The 19,642-nt window shown below is 51.0% G+C and overlaps 1 protein-coding gene across 1 annotated transcript in view; it reads left to right on the top strand.

The window, feature by feature from the left end:
• The window catches only part of LOC137332564 (testis-specific serine/threonine-protein kinase 5-like), a 35,958-nt gene that overhangs the window by 3,624 nt on the left and 12,692 nt on the right, over positions 1-19,642 (top strand). The window contains exons 3-6 of the mRNA XM_067996485.1: positions 2,502-2,704; positions 6,903-6,958; positions 8,266-8,395; positions 13,831-13,946. Of these exons, the coding sequence (XP_067852586.1) occupies positions 2,502-2,704; positions 6,903-6,958; positions 8,266-8,395; positions 13,831-13,946 (505 nt within the window). The remainder of the gene's footprint in view (positions 1-2,501; positions 2,705-6,902; positions 6,959-8,265; positions 8,396-13,830; positions 13,947-19,642) is intronic.

Raw genomic sequence — 19,642 nt, 5'->3', positions numbered from 1 at the left:
TTCCCTTGGATCCCATGAGCCTTTACTTTTTTGACCAATCTGCCATGTGGGACCTTGTCAAAATCCATGAGGACTACATCAATTGCAGTGCCCTCATCGACCCTCCTTGTCACCTCCTCGAAAAATTCAATCAAGTTAGTCAGACACGCCTTCCCCTTAACAAATCCATGCTGACTGTCCTTGATTAGTCCATGTCTCTCTAAGTGACAGTTTATCCTGCCCCTCAGAATTGATTCCAATAATTTGCCCACCACCGAGGTTAGACTGACTGATCTGTATTAACTCGGACTATCCTTCGCTCTCTTTTTAAACAACAGTACAATGTTAGCAGTCCTCCAATCCTCCGGCACTACACCTGTATCCAGTGAAGTTTGGAAAATGATTGTTAAAGCCTCTGCTATTTCCACCCTGGCTTCTTTTAACAGACTGGGATACATTTCATCCGGCCCTGGTGATTTATCCACTTTCAAAGATGCTAATCCCCTTAATACTTCCTCTCTCACTATGTTTATCCCATCCAATATTTCACACTCCTCCTCCTTAACTTCAATCCCTGTATCATCCCTCTGCTTTGTGAAGACAGATACAAAGTATTCATTAAGAACCATACCCACATCTTCCACCTCCACACATAGTTTACCTTTTTGGTCTCTAATAGGCCCTACTCTTTCCTTAGTTATCCTCTTGCTCTTAATGTATTTATAAAACATCTTTGGGTTTTCTTTGACCTGATGTCTCAGTGGCTGACTGCACCACCCAGTGTTGTAGGACACTGCCACAGAGAGCCAGATCCCTGCACTGTGCTTAACTCGACGGAGATGGCGGAGGAGGTACTACAGATGGTCACAGCTTCCCTGGGCTTGGGAGCGAAATAACCCTCGGACACTAATCAGTATCCACTCACCCTGTTGATGAAGTGGCTCTTCCTTAGACCCAGACCTGGGGTCTTCCTCAGAACCAGACCTGGGGTCTTCCTCAGAACCAGACCTGGGGTCTCCCTCACAACCAGACCTGGGGTCTCCCTCAGAACCAGACCCGGGGTCTCCCTCAGAACCAGACCCGGGGTCTCCCTCACAACCAGACCCGGGGTCTCCCTCAGAACCAGACCCGGGGTCTCCCTCAGAACCAGACCCGGGGTCTCCCTCAGAACCAGACCCGGGGTCTCCCCCAGAACCAGACCCGGGGTCTCCCTCAGAACCAGACCTGGGGTCTCCCCCAGAACCAGACCTGGGGTCTCCCCCAGAACCAGACCTGGGGTCTCCCTCAGAACCAGACCCGGGGTCTCCCTCAGAACCAGACCCGGGGTCTCCCTCAGAACCAGACCCGGGGTCTCCCTCAGAACCAGACCCGGGGTCTCCCTCAGAACCAGACCCGGGGTCTCCCTCAGAACCAGACCCGGGGTCTCCCTCAGAACCGGACCCGGGGTCTCCCTCAGAACCGGACCCGGGGTCTCCCTCAGAACCGGACCCGGGGTCTCCCTCAGAACCGGACCCGGGGTCTCCCTCAGAACCGGACCCGGGGTCTCCCTCAGAACCGGACCTGGGGTCTCCCTCAGAACCGGGTCTACCTCAGAACCAGACCTGGGGTCTCCCTCAGAACCAGACCTGGGGTCTCCCTCAGAACCAGACCTGGGGTCTCCCTCAGAACCAGACCCGGGGTCTCCCTCAGAACCAGACCTGGGGTCTCCCTCAGAACCAGACCCGGGGTCTCCCTCAGAACCAGACCCGGGGTCTCCCTCAGAACCAGACCCGGGGTCTCCCTCAGAACCAGACCCGGGGTCTCCCTCAGAACCAGACCCGGGGTCTCCCTCAGAACCAGACCTGGGGTCTCCCTCAGAACCAGACTTACATAGAGAACATTTTCCAACAACTGGATGCACAATGTCGTGGAGCCAATGGTCCTGAGGATGTGAAAGGCGCTAAGTCAATGCAAGACTGTTTCTTGTTAGTTTCTACACCCGGTATAGGAAATGTGGCCAGAGCTCCACCGCCCCCCCCCCCCACCGATCGGTCCCTGCCCAGCGCACCGAGGAGGACCGAGGCTGCAGACCATGGTCTGTGCCGAGTCAGCCAATCACCAGGGGTCAGGAGGAACTGGGCGAGGACGCAGATAGAGATCAGGTTCGATCTTCCTCTGGGTCACTCCCCGTCCATCCATCCCCCGCTCTCCCCCCTCCCCTCCGACTATCCATGACACCCCTCCCCTCCCGCTAGAAAGTGCACAGGCCACTGGGCGTCGAGTGTGCGATCTCCCCAAGGTTGAACAGTGCGGGTTCTCTTGTGGCTCCCATAGGACCGAACCCCAGCGGGAGTCAGTGCCTTTAGCAGAGTGGGGGAGGGGGAGGGGGAGGAGGGAGGAGGGAGGGGGGAGGAGGCAGGAGGGAGGGGGGAGGGGGGAGGAGGGAGGGGGGAGGGGGCAGGAGGGAGGGGGAGGGGGAGGGGGGGGAGGAGGGAGGGGGAAATGAACCAATGAATGAACTATTTCCATCCCTCCCCCAACAGATCCAGCTGTACGAAACCTTCCGCTCGCCGTCCCGCCTGTACCTGGTGCTGGAGCTGGCCTCCAACGGAGACCTGCTGGAACACATCAACCACATCTCCAACAGGAGGACGGCCCTGGGGCTGCGGGAGGCCGACGCTCAACAACTCTTCCACCAGCTGGTCGACGCCGTCTCCCACTGTCACACGAAACACATCGTGCATAGGTACAAGGTGACTGGTGAGGAGCAGGGCTGACCCCCACCCCCTCCACACACCCTCCTCACCCTCCCCTCACCTCACCCTCCCCACACCCTCCTCACACCCCTCTCTCACCTCACCCTCCTCACACCCCTCCCCTCACCCACCCTCCTCATACCTCACCCTCCGCACCCTCCTCACACCCTCCACTCACCCACCCTCCCCATACCTCACCCTCCGCACCCTCCTCACACCCCTCCCCTCACCCACCCTCCCCATACCTCACCCTCCGCACCCTCCTCACACCCTCCCCTCACCTCACCCTCCCCAAACCCCACCCTCCTCACCCTCCTCACCCTCCCCACAACTCACTCTCCACACCCTCCTCACACCACACCTTCTTCACCCCCCTCGCCTCACCTCACCCTCCTCAAACCCCTCCCTCCCCACATTGCATCCTCCCCACATCCGACTGTCTCCACATCCCATTCTCTCCTCATCCCACCCCCTTCCTTGCATCCTGCCCTGCCATCCCCTCCCCCCACGCATTCTTGCCCTGGGAGTGTTTGATGGGACAGTGTAGAGGGAGCTTTACTCTGTATCTAACCCTGTACCTGCCCTGGGAGTGTTTGATGGGAGAGTGTAGAGGGAGCTTTACTCTGTATCTAACCCGTGCTGTACCTGCCCTGGGAGTGTTTGATGGGACGGTGTAGAGGGAGCTTTACTCTGTATCTAACCCGTGCTGTACCTGCCCTGGGAGTGTTTGATGGGACAGTGTAGAGGGAGCTTTACTCTGTACCTAACCCATGCTGTACCTGCCCTGGGAGTGTTTGATGGGACAGTGTAGAGGGAGCTTTACTCTGTATCTAACCCGTGCTGTACCTGCCCTGGGAGTGTTTGATGGGACAGTGTAGAGGGAGCTTTACTCTGTATCTAACCCATGCTGTACCTGCCCTGGGAGTGTTTGATGGGACAGTGTAGAGGGAGCTTTACTCTGTATCTAACCCGTGCTGTACCTGCCCTGGGAGTGTTTGATGGGACAGTGTAGAGGGAGCTTTACTCTGTATCTAACCCGTGCTGTACCTGCCCTGGGAGTGTTTGATGGGACGGTGTAGAGGGAGCTTTACTCTGTATCTAACCCATGCTGTACCTGCCCTGGGAGTGTTTGATGGGACGGTGTAGAGGGAGCTTTACTCGATAACGAGGGGGCACAGATTTAAGGTGAGAGGGGAGAGATACAAAAGGATCCAGAGGGGCAATTTTTTCACTCAAAGGGTGGTGAGTGTCTGGAACGAGCTGCCAGAGGCAGTAGTAGAGGCGGGTACAATTTTGTCTTTTAAAAAGCATTTGGACAGTTACATGGGGAAGATGGGTATCGAGGGATATGGGCCAAGTGCAGGCAATTGGGACGAGCTTAGTGGTATAAACTGGGCGACATGGACATGTTGGGCCGAAGGGCCTGTTTCCATGTTGTAACTTCTATGATTCTATGATTCTATGATATCTAACCTGTGCTGTACCTGCCCTGGGAGTGTTTGATGGGACAGTGTAGAGGGAGCTTTACTCTGTATCTAACCTGTGCTGTACCTGCCCTGGGAGTGTTTGATGGGACAGTGTAGAGGGAGCTTTACTCTGTATCTAACCCGTGCTGTACCTGCCCTGGGAGTGTTTGATGGGACGGTGTAGAGGGAGCTTTACTCTGTATCTAACCCGTGCTGTACCTGCCCTGGGAGTGTTTGATGGGACAGTGTAGAGGGAGCTTTACGATATATCTAACCCATGCTTTACCTGCCCTGGGAGTGTTTGATGGGACAGTGTAGAGGGAGCTTAACTCTGTATCTAACCCGTGCTGTACCTGTCCTGGGGGTGTTTGATGGGACAGTGCAGAGGGAGCTTTACTCTGTATCTAACCCGTGCTGTACCTGCCCTGGGAGTGTTTGATGGGACGGTGTAGAGGGAGCTTTACTCTGTATCGAACCCATGCTGTACCTGCCCTGGGAGTGTTTGATGGGACGGTGTAGAGGGAGCTTTACTCTGTATCTAACCCATGCTGTACCTGCCCTGGGAGTGTTTGATGGGACAGTGTAGATGGAGCTTTACTCAGTATCTAACCCGTGCTGCACCTGCCCTGGGAGTGTTTGATGGGACAGTGCAGAGGGAGCTTTACTCTGCATCTAACCCGTGCTGTACCTGTCCTGGGAGTGTTTGATGGGACAGTGTAGAGGGAGCTTTACTCTGTATCTAACCCGTGCTTTACCTGCCCTGGGAGTGTTTGATGGGACAGTGTAGAGGGAGCTTTACTCTGTATCTAACCCATGCTGTACCTGCCCTGGGAGTGTTTGATGGGACGGTGTAGAGGGAGCTTTACTCTGTATCTAACCCATGCTGTACCTGCCCTGGGAGTGTTTGATGGGACAGTGTAGAGGGAGCTTTACTCTGTATCTAACCCGTGCTGTACCTGCCCTGGGAGTGTTTGATGGGACGGTGTAGAGGGAGCTTTACTCTGTATCTAACCCGTGCTTTACCTGCCCTGGGAGTGTTTGATGGGACAGTGTAGAGGGAGCTTTACTCTGTATCTAACCCATGCTGTACCTGCCCTGGGAGTGTTTGATTGGACAGTGTAGAGGGAGCTTTACTCTATCTACCCCGTGCTGTACCTGCCCTGGGAGTGTTTGATGGGACAGTGTGGCAGGAGCTTTACTCTCTATCTAACCCGTGCTATACCTGCCCTGGGAGTGTTTGATGGGACAGTGTGGAGGGAGCTTTACTCTGTATCTAACCCATGCTGTACCTGCCCTGGGAGTGTTTGATGGGACAGTGTAGATGGAGCTTTACTCAGTATCTAACCCGTGCTGCACCTGCCCTGGGAGTGTTTGATGGGACAGTGCAGAGGGAGCTTTACTCTGCATCTAACCCGTGCTGTACCTGTCCTGGGAGTGTTTGATGGGACAGTGTAGAGGGAGCTTTACTCTGTATCTAACCCGTGCTTTACCTGCCCTGGGAGTGTTTGATGGGACAGTGTAGAGGGAGCTTTACTCTGTATCTAACCCATGCTGTACCTGCCCTGGGAGTGCTTGATGGGACGGTGTAGAGGGAGCTTTACTCTGTATCTAACCCATGCTGTACCTGCCCTGGGAGTGTTTGATGGGAGAGTGTAGAGGGAGCTTTACTCTGTATCTAACCCGTGCCGTACCTGCCCTGGGAGTGTTTGATGGGACAGTGTGGAGGGAGCTTTACTCTGTATCTAACCCGTGCTTTACCTGCCCTGGGAGTGTTTGATGGGACAGTGTAGAGGGAGCTTTACTCTGTATCTAACCCGTGCTGTACCTGTCCTGGGGGTGTCTGATGGGACAGTGCAGAGGGAGCTTTACTCTGTATCTAACCCTGTACCTGCCCTGGGAGTGTTTGATGGGACAGTGTAGAGGGAGCTTTACTCTGTATCTAACCCTGTACCTGCCCTGGGAGTGTTTGATGGGACAGTGTAGAGGGAGCTTTACTCTGTATCTAACCCTGTACCTGTCCTGGGGGTGTTTGATGGGACAGTGCAGAGGGAGCTTTACTCTGTATCTAACCCTGTACCTGCCCTGGGAATGTTTGATGGGACAGTGTAGAGGGAGCTTTACTCTGTATCTAACCCTGTACCTGCCCTGGGAGTGTTTGATGGGACAGTGTAGAGGGAGCTTTACTCTATCTAACCCGTGCTGTACCTGCCCTGGGAGTGTTTGATGGGACAGTGTAGAGGGAGCTTTACTCTGTATCTAACCCGTGCTGTACCTGCCCTGGGAGTGTTTGATGGGACAGTGTCGAGGGAGCTTTACTCTGTATCTAACCCTGTACCTGCCCTGGGAGTGTTTGATGGGACAGTGTAGAGGGAGCTTTACTCTATCTAACCCGTGCTGTACCTGCCCTGGGAGTGTTTGATGGGACAGTGTAGAGGGAGCTTTACTCTGTATCTAACCCGTGCTGTACCTGCCCTGGGAGTGTTTGATGGGACAGTGTAGAGGGAGCTTTACTCTGTATCTAACCCGTGCTGTACCTGCCCTGGGAGTGTTTGATGGGACAGTGTAGAGGGAGCTTTACTCAGTATCTAACCCGTGCTGTACCTGCCCTGTGACGTCTGATACCTTCCATTAGCTGTACTCAGACCTCTTAATTTGAAGAGCACAAGAGCTCGCAAGGAATCGACATCAGCCTGTAAACTGTACTGCGGAAATTCTCTTACAGAGATCTGAAGTGTGAAAATATTTTACTCGATGAAAGAGGATCCATAAAGCTTACAGGTGAGAGATTGTTAATGTAACAAACCTTATGTAATATAAATTAGAAGGGACAGTGAGCGATGACTCGGACTCTTCCGTGGACATTCACAGTCTCAGACCATCTCATACGGGCGCAATTAACCACAGGGTGAAGTGGCCGGAATTTCCTGAGAACTTGCGCCAAAACAACAGCGTAAGTAAGACGGATGCTTGGGTGCAAGAGACCAAGGACACTCGGGCGTGGGTGACGTAAGTAAGTCCCGTTTTTACACTGCGCCAAAATTTCCTCAAACCTTTACGCCGATTCCAGGAAAGCCCTCGTCCGCTCGCCCACGCGGCTCGGCCCCCAGTGCGGCTCGCGTACGTCTCCAGGATTCACAGCGGTTCGCAACGGCCTGTACGTCTCCGCCTCAAACAACGCAACGCAACGGGACCTAAATTCACATTTCTGGCGGTTGATGGGGATTTCTGCCCTCTCGGGACGAAGAGGAGCGGGGAGGTTCTCCCCGGTGTCCCGGCCGATATTTACCCCTCAACCAACACCTAAAACAGATGATCTGGTCGCTTATCTCATTGCTGTTTGTGGGACCTTGCTGTGCGTAAATTGGCGGCTGCTTTTCCTACATTCCAACAGTGACTGCACTTCAAAAGGACGTCCCGAGGTCACGAAAGGCTCTTTATAAATGCAAGTCTTTTACTTTCTTTCGTGATTTTGGTTGAGGGATAAACATTGGCCAGGACACAACAACAACAACAACAACCACCACCACCACCACCACCCGCATTTATATAGTGCCTTTAACGTAGTAAAATGTCCCAGGACGCTTCACAGGAATGCTTTCAAACAAAATTTGACACCGAGCCACATAAGGAAATATTAGGACAGGTGACTCGAAAGAGCACAGGGGTGACGGGTGAACGGGATATCGGAAGACTTTTTGGAAAAGATTGGGGGTAAAATTCAAGGTGGGTGACTGGGTGGCAGCAGACACATGGTGCCCGTTATAGACCCCGCCCCATTGAGGGCAATGGAAAGGAAACTCAAGCAGGGGGGTGGGGGGGGGGGGAGGAAACGATATAACGGGCGGCCGATCCATTTTCCACCCCCACCTCAGTTGAATTGAATCCCCATTTTTGTTTACTGTGGGTACACAGTCAGCATCGACCCGATTTGCTCCAGGGCCGCGTTGCGCCTGCTGTGAGGATTCCGTTACTGGGTCTCCTCCCTCTGCCGGTATCCCCCCGCCCTCCCCCCCCCACCCCCCCCCCCCCACCTCCCGTACGGTACGCGCTCTGTCGTTGATTGTGATGCGGTTGTCGACCTTCAGATTTCGGCTTGGCCACCAAGTGCAGCAGGAACGGTCTGATGAACACCTTCTGCGGGTCCATGCCATACACGGCACCGGAGATCCTCCAGGGCCAGAAATACAAAGGGGAACACGCGGACATATGGAGCATGTAAGTGCGGCAAAAGCGCATCCCCACTTTCGTAGAATCGTAGAAAGTTACAGCACAGAAGGAGGCCGTTCGGCCCATTGCGTCCGCGCTGGCCGAGAAAGAGCCACCCAGCCTGATCCCACTTTCCAGCACTCGGTCCGTAGCCCTGTAGGTCACGGCACTTCAGGTGCACATCCAGGTACTTTTTAGATGAGTTGAGGGTTTCTGCCTCTCCCACCCTCTCAGGCAGTGAGTTCCAGACCCCCACCACCCTCTGGGGGAAAAAATTATTGGACATTAATCTCTACTGTCCACTGTCCTCACTCTCTCTCTCTCTCTCTCCATATGCTCCAAAGTCTCAATTGCAAACTTTTTCTTTTCTGCATAGTTTCCAGCTTACATGTTAGAATCATAGAATGGTTAGAGCACGGAAGGAGGCCATTCGGTCCATCGAGTCTGCGCCGGCTCGATGCAATTGCAATCCAGCTAGTCCCACTCCCCCACCCTATCCCCGTAACCCTGCAATTTTTTTCCTTTCGAGTACTTATCCAGTTCCCTTTTGAAGGCCATGATTGAATCTGCCTCCACCACCCCCTCGGGCAGTGCATTCCAGATCATAACTCGCTGTGTAAAAAAGTTTTTCCCCATGTCACCTTTAGTTCTTTTGCCAATCACCTTAAATCTATGCCCTCTAATTCTTGACCCTTCCGCCAATGGGAACAGTTTCTCTCTATCTACTCTCTCTAGACCCTTCATGATTTTGAATACCTCTATCAAATCTCCTCGCAACCGTCTCTGTTCCAAGAAGAACAACCCCAGCTTCTCCAGTCTATCCATGTAACTAAAGTCCCTCAACGCTGGAATCATTCCAGTAAATCTCTTCTGCACCCTCTCTGAGGCCTTCAAATCTTTCCTAAAGTGCGGTTCCCAGAACTGGACACAGTACCCCAGTTATGGCTGAACCAATGTTTTATAAAGGTTCATCATGACTTCCATACTTTTGTACTCTATGCCTCTATTTATAAATTGTAAACAATTTTACAACACCAAGTTATAGTCCAGCAATTTTATTTTAAATTCACTTTATATTTATAAATTCTATTTATAAAGCCCAGGATCCTGTATGCTTTTTTAAATGCTTTCTCAACCTGCCCTGCCACTTTCACTGATTTGTGCACATATACCCCCAGATCTCTCTGTTCCTGTATCCCTTTTAGAATTGTGCCCTCTAGTTTATATTGCCTCTCCTCATTCTTCCTACCAAAATGTATCACTTCGCATTTTTCTGCATTAAATTTCATCTGCCACGTGTCCGCCCATTCCACCAGCCTGTCTATATCCTCTTGAAGTCTGTCACTATCCTCCTCACTGTTCACTATACTTCCAAGTTTTGTGTCCTCTGCAAATTTGGAAATTGTGCCCTGTACACCCAAGTCCAAGTCATTAATATATATCAAGAAAAAGCAGTGGTCCCAGCACTGACCCCTGGGGAACACCACTGTACGCCTCCCTCCAGTCCAAAAAACAACTGTTCGTCACTACTCTCTGTTTCCTGTTACTTAACCAATTCTGTATCAATGCTGCTACTGCCCCCTTTATTCCATGGGCTGCAATCTTGATGATAAGCCTACCATGCGGCACTTTATCAAATGCCTTTTGAAAGTCCATATACACCACATCAACCACATTGCCCTCATCTACCCTCTCTGTTACCTCATCAAAAAACTCTATCAGGTTAGTTAAACACAATTTGCCTTTAACAAATCCGTGCTGTCTTTCCCTAATCAATCCACACTTGTCCTAGTAACTGCTAATTCTGTCCCGGATTATCGTTTCTAAAAGTTTCCCCACCACTGAGGTTAAACTGATTGGCCTATAGTTACTGGGTTTATCCTTACACCCTTTTTTGAACAAGGGTGTAACATTTGCAATTCTCCAGTCCTCTGGCACCACCCCCATATCTACGGATGTTTGGAAGATTATGGCCAGTAGCTCCGCAATTTCCACCCTTACTTCCCTCAGCAACCTAGGATGCATCCCATCCGGACCAGGTGACTTATCTATTTTAAATACAGCTAGCCTTTCTAGTACCTCTTTATCAATTTTTAGCCCATCCAGTATCTCAATTATATCTTCCTTTACTGAGACTCTGGCAGCATCTTCTGTTGTAGTTGGATTGTGAGCTTTCTGCATTGTATCCAGTTCATATGTTATAGTTGGAATGTGAGATTTGTTCATTATCCACTTTGCATGTTATAGTTGGGTTGTATTTAGTTTATATGTTATACCTGGATTATGAGCTTTCTGCATTATCCAGTTTATATGTTATACCTGGATTATGAGCTTTCTGCATTATCCAGTTTATATGTTATACCTGGATTGTGAGCTTTCTGCATTATCCAGTTTGCATGCTATAGCTGGATTGTTGGAACATAAGAAATAGGAGCAGGAGTAGGTCATACGGCCCCTCGAGCCTGCTCCGCCATTCAATCAGATCGTGGCTGATCTTCGACCTCAATTCCACTTTCCCGCCCAATCCCCATATCCCTTGATTCCCTTAGAGTCCAAAAATCTATCGATCTCAGCCTTGAATATATTCAACGACTGAGCATCCATGGGGGTAGAGAATTCCAAAGATTCACCACCCTGAGTGATGAAATTCCTCCTCATCTCAGTCCTAAATGTCCGACCCCTTATCCTGAGACTACGCCCCCTAGTTCTAGACTCTCCAGCCAGGGGAAACATCCTGTCAGCATCTACCATGTCAAGCTCTCTTAGAATCTTGTATGTTTCAATTAGCTTTCTGCATTGTATGCAGTTTGCATGTTAGAACTGGATTGTGAGTCTTCTGCATTACAAGAACATAAGAAATAGGAGCAGGAGTAGGCCATTCGGCCCCTCGAGCCTGCTCCGCCATTCAATAAGATCATGGCTGATCTTCTACCTCAACCTCACTTTCCCGCCCGATCCCCATATCCCTTGATTCCCCTAGTGTCCAAAAATCTATCGATCTCAGTCATATCCAGATGTATCCAGTTTGTATGCAAAGGACTGTGAGCTTTCAGCATTATCCAGTTTACATGTTATTCCTGGATTATGAGCTTTCTGCATTTCAACCCGTCCGGCTTGTACAGGTCCCACCTTCCCCAGAATCAGTCCCAATTCCTCAGGAATCTAAATCCCACCCTCCTGCACCAACTCTCCAGCCACACATTCATCTGGTCTATTCTCCAATTCCTATACTCACTAGCTCGTGGCACTGGGAGGAATCCTGAGATTACTACCCTTGAGGTCCTGCTTTTTAACTTATTTCCTAACTCCTCATATTCTGCTTGCAGGGCCTCATCCCTCTTTCTACCTATGTCGTTGGTACTGATGTGGACCACGACCTCTGGCTGTTCACCCTCTCCCTTCAGAATGTCCTGCAGCTGCTCAGTGACGTCCATGACCCTGGCACCAGGGAGGCAACATACCATCCTGGAATCACGTTTGCGGCCGCAGAAACGCCTGTCTGCTCCCCTAACTATAGAATCCCCTATCACAATTGCTCTCTCGACCTTTCTCCTCCACCCCCCACCCTGTACAGCTGAGCCACCCATAGTGCTGTGGACTTGGCTCTGGCAGCACTCCCCAGAGGAACCCTCTCCCCCACCAGTCCCCAGAACTGAATACTGGTTGGAGAGTGAGATGCCCTCAGAGGACTCCTGCACTTCCTGCCTGGTCATCCTTGTCTGTCTGGCCGTCGCCCAGTCCCTCTCTGCCTGCACTCTCTTAATCTGCGGGGTGACCACCTCCTGAAACGTGCTATCCACGAAACTCTCAGCCTCGCGGATGCTCTGCAGTGACTCCAGCTGCTGCTCAAGGTCTGAGACCCGGAGCTCGAGCTCCTCCAGCTGACGACACTTCCTGCACCTGTGGTTGTCCAGGACACGGGAAGCGTCCTGGAGTTCCCTCATGGCACAGGTCGTGCATGTTAGATTATGAGCTTCCTGCATTGTATTCAGTTTGCAGGTTATTCCTGGATTGTGAGCGTCCTGCACTGTATCCAGTTTGCAGGTTATTCCTGGATTGTGAGCGTCCTGCACTGTATCCAGTTTGCAGGTTATTCCTGGATTGTGAGCGTCCTGCATTGTATCCAGTTTGCAGGTTATTCCTGGATTGTGAGCGTCCTGCACTGTATCCAGTTTGCAGGTTATTCCTGGATTGTGAGCGTCCTGCATTGTATCCAGTTTGCAGGTTATTCCTGGATTGTGAGCGTCCTGCACTGTATCCAGTTTGCAGGTTATTCCTGGATTGTGAGCGTCCTGCACTGTATCCAGTTTGCAGGTTATTCCTGGATTGTGAGCGTCCTGCATTGTATCCAGTTTGCAGGTTATTCCTGGATTGTGAGCGTCCTGCACTGTATCCAGTTTGCAGGTTATTCCTGGATTGTGAGCGTCCTGCACTGTATCCAGTTTGCAGGTTATTCCTGGATTGTGAGCGTCCTGCACTGTATCCAGTTTGCAGGTTATTCCTGGATTGTGAGCGTCCTGCACTGTATCCAGTTTGCAGGTTATTCCTGGATTGTGAGCGTCCTGCACTGTATCCAGTTTGCAGGTTATTCCTGGATTGTGAGCGTCCTGCACTGTATCCAGTTTGCAGGTTATTCCTGGATTGTGAGCGTCCTGCACTGTATCCAGTTTGCAGGTTATTCCTGGATTGTGAGCGTCCTGCACTGTATTCAGTTTGCAGGTTATTCCTGGATTGTGAGCGTCCTGCATTGTATCCAGTTTGCAGGTTATTCCTGGATTGTGAGCGTCCTGCACTGTATCCAGTTTGCAGGTTATTCCTGGATTGTGAGCGTCCTGCACTGTATCCAGTTTGCAGGTTATTCCTGGATTGTGAGCTTCCTGCATTGTATCCAGTTTGCAGGTTATTCCTGGATTGTGAGCGTCCTGCACTGTATCCAGTTTGCAGGTTATTCCTGGATTGTGAGCGTCCTGCACTGTATCCAGTTTGCAGGTTATTCCTGGATTGTGAGCGTCCTGCACTGTATTCAGTTTGCAGGTTATTCCTGGATTGTGAGCGTCCTGCATTGTATCCAGTTTGCAGGTTATTCCTGGATTGTGAGCGTCCTGCATTGTATCCAGTTTGCAGGTTATTCCTGGATTGTGAGCGTCCTGCACTGTATCCAGTTTGCAGGTTATTCCTGGATTGTGAGCGTCCTGCACTGTATTCAGTTTGCAGGTTATTCCTGGATTGTGAGCGTCCTGCACTGTATTCAGTTTGCAGGTTATTCCTGGATTGTGAGCTTCCTGCATTGTATCCAGTTTACATGTTTTGGCTGAATTTCCTGTCACCTTTAAACAGCATATTTGCCAGATAATTTAATACTCACTTGTCCTACATTGAAATATTCGTGCCTTGCTCCTCCTGTACTGCTCCTTCACCTTATGTTTTTCTCTCTCTCCTGCCAGGGGTGTTATTCTGTATGCCATGGTGACCGGGAAACTTCCATTTAATGAATTTCAACCTTGTAAACTGTTGGAAGAGATAAAAAGTGGTATTCTTTTTCATGAGTACTTGTCGTCAGGTAACTGAATCTCTGTTTGAGATTTTTTGAATATCCTCATGGCATTACGCACGGGGAGTTAAGACCAAGGGGGTGAATTTCTTCGAGAATTCTCCCGCTTCACTGCACTAACTTTGGCGGAAACCCCATTTACAAGCCCCGAGGAAATTTCCTTCACGGGTCTTCAGTTGAAGTGGCGTTAGAGAGACGGGAATATCGGCACTCGGGCTCAGACATAATTCAGTCCTCATTTTAAAGTCACACATTCTCTCCTTTATATCTCCATTATAAATTCCTTTGTCCACATTTATAATAGAAATTGTCTATGTAAATTTGTCACACTGTAATCACACCCTCCTCCCAGTGATGGTGCTGAGCTGCCTGTACTGGCGGGAGGGTGTAATTACAGCGTGACCAGTTTACATAGGGAGCTCCCATTATAAACGTGGATATAGAATTTACGATTTAAATTGTTGACAGGAAGTGCACGGAGGGGTAAGATTTTTAATTGTTTTTTAATTTTTTCTCGGGATGTGGGCTTTGCTAGCAAGGCCGGCAATTATTGCCCGTCCCTGGCTGTCCTTAACTGAGTGGCTTGCTAGGCCACTTCAGAGGGGAGTTAAGAATCAACCACCTTGGTGTGGGACTGGGGTCACATATAGACCAGAGCGGGTAAGGACGGCAGGTTTCCTTCCCCTAAAGGTCATTGGTGAACCAGCTGTGTATTTAGGCCCCGCAGCTTCCCGGCCCGATGTTAATGTGGCTGAAGCTCAAAGTCGCTGCTGCTTTGAGTGTGGACAATCGGCGGGTCGCGCTGCTCCACTCGGTCGCCCAATGCCCAAGGGGTATGATATCCCTCCGCGCAGACACTGCGTTCACTGGCTGTTCATCTAGTTTTTAAGCACACTTCAGGGAACTTCACTCCGTGCGACTTCTGGAAACTTGGGTGAACTCGGGAACGCTTTAAAAAAAAAATATCTGAGTGGCCAATCGCAAAGCATCCGCCCAAGTATCTAGCTAACAAGCACTTAATGGGTGTGAATGGAGATCTGTAGCCAGTGTAACAGTGGAGTGTGAATGGAGATCTGCTGCCAGTGTAACAGTGGGGTGTGAATGGAGATCTGCTGCCAGTGTAACAGTGGGGTGTGAATGGAGATCTGCTGCCAGTGTAACAGTGGGGTGTGAATGGGGATCTGCTGCCAGTGTAACAGTGGGGTGTGAATGGAGATCTACAGCCAGTGTAACAGTGGGGTGTGAATGGAGATCTACAGCCAGTGTAACAGTGGGGTGTGAATGGAGATCTACAGCCAGTGTAACAGTGGGGTGTGAATGGAGATCTACAGCCAGTGTAACAGTGGGGTGTGAATGGAGATCTACAGCCAGTGTAACAGTGGGGTGTGAATGGAGATCTACAGCCAGTGTAACAGTGGAGTGTGAATGGAGATCTGTAGCCAGTGTAACAGTGGGGTGTGAATGGAGATCTACAGCCAGTGTAACAGTGGGGTGTGAATGGAGATCTACAGCCAGTGTAACAGTGGGGTGTGAATGGAGATCTACAGCCAGTGTAACAGTGGAGTGTGAATGGAGATCTGTAGCCAGTGTAACAGTGGGGTGTGAATGGAGATCTGTAGCCAGTGTAACAGTGGAGTGTGAATGGAGATCTACAGCCAGTGTAACAGTGGAGTGTGAATGGAGATCTACAGCCAGTGTAACAGTGGGGTGTGAATGGAGATTTGCTGCCAGTGTAACAGTGGGGTGTGAATGGAGATCTGTAGCCAGTGTAACAGTGGGGTGTGAATGGAGATCTGTAGCCAGTGTAACAGTGGGGTGTGAATGGAGATCTGTAGCCAGTGTAACAGTGGAGTGTGAATGGAGATCTACAGCTAGTGTAACAGTGGAGTGTGAATGGAGATCTACAGCCAGTGTAACAGTGGAGTGTGAATGGAGATCTACAGCCAGTGTAACAGTGGAGTGTGAATGGGGATCTGCAGCCAGTGTAACAGTGGAGTGTGAATGGGGATCTGCAGCCAGTGTAACAGTGGAGTGTGAATGGAGATCTACAGCCAGTGTAACAGTGGGGTGTGAATGGAGATCTGCAGCCAGTGTAACAGTGGGGTGTGAATGGAGATCTGCTGCCAGTGTAACAGTGGGGTGTGAATGGAGATCTGCTGCCAGTGTAACAGTGGGGTGTGAATGGAGATTTAGAGCCAGTGTAACAGTGGGGTGTGAATGGAGATCTACAGCCAGTGTAACAGTGGGGTGTGAATGGAGATCTACAGCCAGTGTAACAGTGGGGTGTGAATGGAGATCTACAGCCAGTGTAACAGTGGGGTGTGAATGGAGATCTACAGCCAGTGTAACAGTGGGGTGTGAATGGAGATCTGCTGCCAGTGTAACAGTGGAGTGTGAATGGAGATCTGTAGCCAGTGTAACAGTGGGGTGTGAATGGAGATCTGCAGCCAGTGTAACAGTGGGGTGTGAATGGAGATCTACAGCCAGTGTAACAGTGGAGTGTGAATGGAGATCTACAGCCAGTGTAACAGTGGAGTGTGAATGGAGATCTGCTGCCAGTGTAACAGTGGGGTGTGAATGGAGATCTGCTGCCAGTGTAACAGTGGGGTGTGAATGGAGATCTGCTGCCAGTGTAACAGTGGAGTGTGAATGGAGATCTGCTGCCAGTGTAACAGTGGGGTGTGAATGGAGATCTGCTGCCAGTGTAACAGTGGGGTGTGAATGGAGATCTGCTGCCAGTGTAACAGTGGGGTGTGAATGGAGATCTGCTGCCAGTGTAACAGTGGGGTGTGAATGGGGATCTGCTGCCAGTGTAACAGTGGGGTGTGAATGGAGATCTGCTGCCACTGTAACAGTGGGGTGTGAATGGGGATCTGCTGCCAGTGTAACAGTGGGGTGTGAATGGGGATCTGCTGCCAGTGTAACAGTGGGGTGTGAATGGAGATCTGCTGCCAGTGTAACAGTGGGGTGTGAATGGGGATCTGCAGCCAGTGTAACAGTGGGGTGTGAATGGAGATCTGTAGCCAGTGTAACAGTGGGGTGTGAATGGAGATCTACAGCCAGTGTAACAGTGGAGTGTGAATGGAGATCTACAGCCAGTGTAACAGTGGAGTGTGAATGGGGATCTGCAGCCAGTGTAACAGTGGGGTGTGAATGGAGATCTACAGCCAGTGTAACAGTGGGGTGTGAATGGAGATCTACAGCCAGTGTAACAGTGGGGTGTGAATGGAGATCTACAGCCAGTGTAACAGTGGAGTGTGAATGGGATCTGCAGCCAGTGTAACAGTGGAGTGTGAATGGAGATCTACAGCCAGTGTAACAGTGGATTGTGAATGGAGATCTACAGCCAGTGTAACAGTGGAGTGTGAATGGAGATCTGCTGCCAGTGTAACAGTGGAGTGTGAATGGAGATCTGCTGCCAGTGTAACAGTGGGGTGTGAATGGAGATCTACAGCCAGTGTAATAGTGGGGTGTGAATGGAGATCTACAGCCAGTGTAACAGTGGGGTGTGAATGGAGATCTGCTGCCAGTGTAACAGTGGGGTGTGAATGGGGATCTGCTGCCAGTGTAACAGTGGGGTGTGAATGGGGATCTGCTGCCAGTGTAACAGTGGGGTGTGAATGGAGATCTGTAGCCAGTGTTACAGTGGGGTGTGAATGGAGATCTGCTGCCAGTGTAACAGTGGGGTGTGAATGGGGATCTGCTGCCAGTGTAACAGTGGGGTGTGAATGGGGATCTGCTGCCAGTGTAACAGTGGGGTGTGAATGGAGATCTGTAGCCAGTGTAACAGTGGGGTGTGAATGGAGATCTACAGCCAGTGTAACAGTGGGGTGTGAATGGAGATCTGCTGCCAGTGTAACAGTGGGGTGTGAATGGAGATCTGCTGCCAGTGTAACAGTGGGGTGTGAATGGGGATCTACAGCCAGTGTAACAGTGGGGTGTGAATGGAGATCTACAGCCAGTGTAACGGTGGGGTGTGAATGGAGATCTGCAGCCTGTCTAACAGTGGAGTGTGAATGGAGGTCTGCTGCCAGTGTAACAGTGGGGTGTGAATGGGGATCTGCAGCCAGTGTAACAGTGGAGTGTGAATGGAGATCTGCTGCCAGTGTAACAGTGGGGTGTGAATGGGGATCTGCAGCCAGTGTAACAGTGGGGTGTGAATGGAGATCTGCAGCCAGTGTAACAGTGGAGTGTGAATGGAGATCTGCTGCCAGTGTAACAGTGGGGTGTGAATGGAGATCTGCTGCCAGTGTAACAGTGGAGTGTGAATGGAGATCTACAGCCAGTGTAACAGTGGAGTGTGAATGGAGATCTGCTGCCAGTGTAACAGTGGGGTGTGAATGGAGATCTGTAGCCAGTGTAACAGTGGGGTGTGAATGGAGATCTACAGCCAGTGTAACAGTGGGGTGTGAATGGAGATCTGTAGCCAGTGTAACAGTGGAGTGTGAATGGAGATCTGTAGCCAGTGTAACAGTGGAGTGTGAATGGAGATCTACAGCCAGTGTAACAGTGGGGTGTGAATGGAGATCTGCTGCCAGTGTAACAGTGGGGTGTGAATGGAGATCTGCAGCCAGTGTAACAGTGGGGTGTGAATGGGGATCTGCAGCCAGTGTAACAGTGGGGTGTGAATGGAGATCTGCTGCCAGTGTAACAGTGGGGTGTGAATGGAGATCTGCTGCCAGTGTAACAGTGGGTTGTGATTGGAGATCTGCAGCCAGTGTAACAGTGGGGTGTGAATGGAGATCTGCTGCCAGTGTAACAGTGGGGTGTGAATGGAGATCTGCTGCCAGTGTAACAGTGGGGTGTGAATGGGGATCTGCAGCCAGTGTAACAGTGGAGTGTGAATGGGGATCTGCTGCCAGTGTAACAGTGGGGTGTGAATGGAGATCTGTAGCCAGTGTAACAGTGGGGTGTGAATGGAGATCTACAGCCAGTGTAACGGTGGGGTGTGCAATGCAGGGGGGAGGGGTGACGCCATAGCAAAAACTGTGATTTGTAAGAAAAGGGCTGCAGGTCATAATCAACTGGTCAAGGCTCCATTGCAAGGGCCACCCCACTAATAACTAAAGGGTGTGGGAGGCTCGAATGGGGGTCATGTAGCAGCAGAGGCTGCAGGGATACGTGAACGAGTCTGCCCTAAACAAAGGATGCAAGGTGCGAAATGAGGATACAAAATACGCGGCCTGCCACAGATGGAAGTGGCCGTATAGGTAACCCCCTGATGCAATCAAAGACCAATTTCCTTGGGGTGTTTTGCATAAGTAAAACCTGACCGTTTGGACGTGCGTGGACTTTTCTGTGGATGGGGTGTTTCACAGGTACTTGAATGGCCACCTCGGTGCAGTCAATGACACCCAGGCCACGTCACCCTGCACCCTGGAAACGCCAATGCCCTGTGCGGCTTCTCTGCTGCCGGACTGTAGTCAGCACCATGTTGAATAGGGCATCAGTGACCTCTGTCGTGCAGCGGGCTGACCGGTGCTCTCCTGCTGTTCCCCAGAAATAACCCGTCACTTTATCACTAACGGCAACAGCAACGATACAGGTCTGGATGCAAATGTCGAGAGCTGATTGAATTGGTGAGGCATACGCTGCTCACACAGTGCGCCCCAGTGAGGTCAAGGCAGCTCTCCCACTTGTGGTCAACTTAGGATCAGGAGGAGGCCATTCAGCCCCTTGAGCCTGTTCTACCATTCGGTTCAATC

The sequence above is a fragment of the Heptranchias perlo genome, chromosome 2 (genome assembly GCF_035084215.1).
Source record: "Heptranchias perlo isolate sHepPer1 chromosome 2, sHepPer1.hap1, whole genome shotgun sequence".
Taxonomy (NCBI): Eukaryota; Metazoa; Chordata; class Chondrichthyes; order Hexanchiformes; family Hexanchidae; genus Heptranchias; species Heptranchias perlo.
Note: the sequence above shows the minus strand (reverse complement) of the source record. Positions and strands in the feature narration are given on the sequence as shown.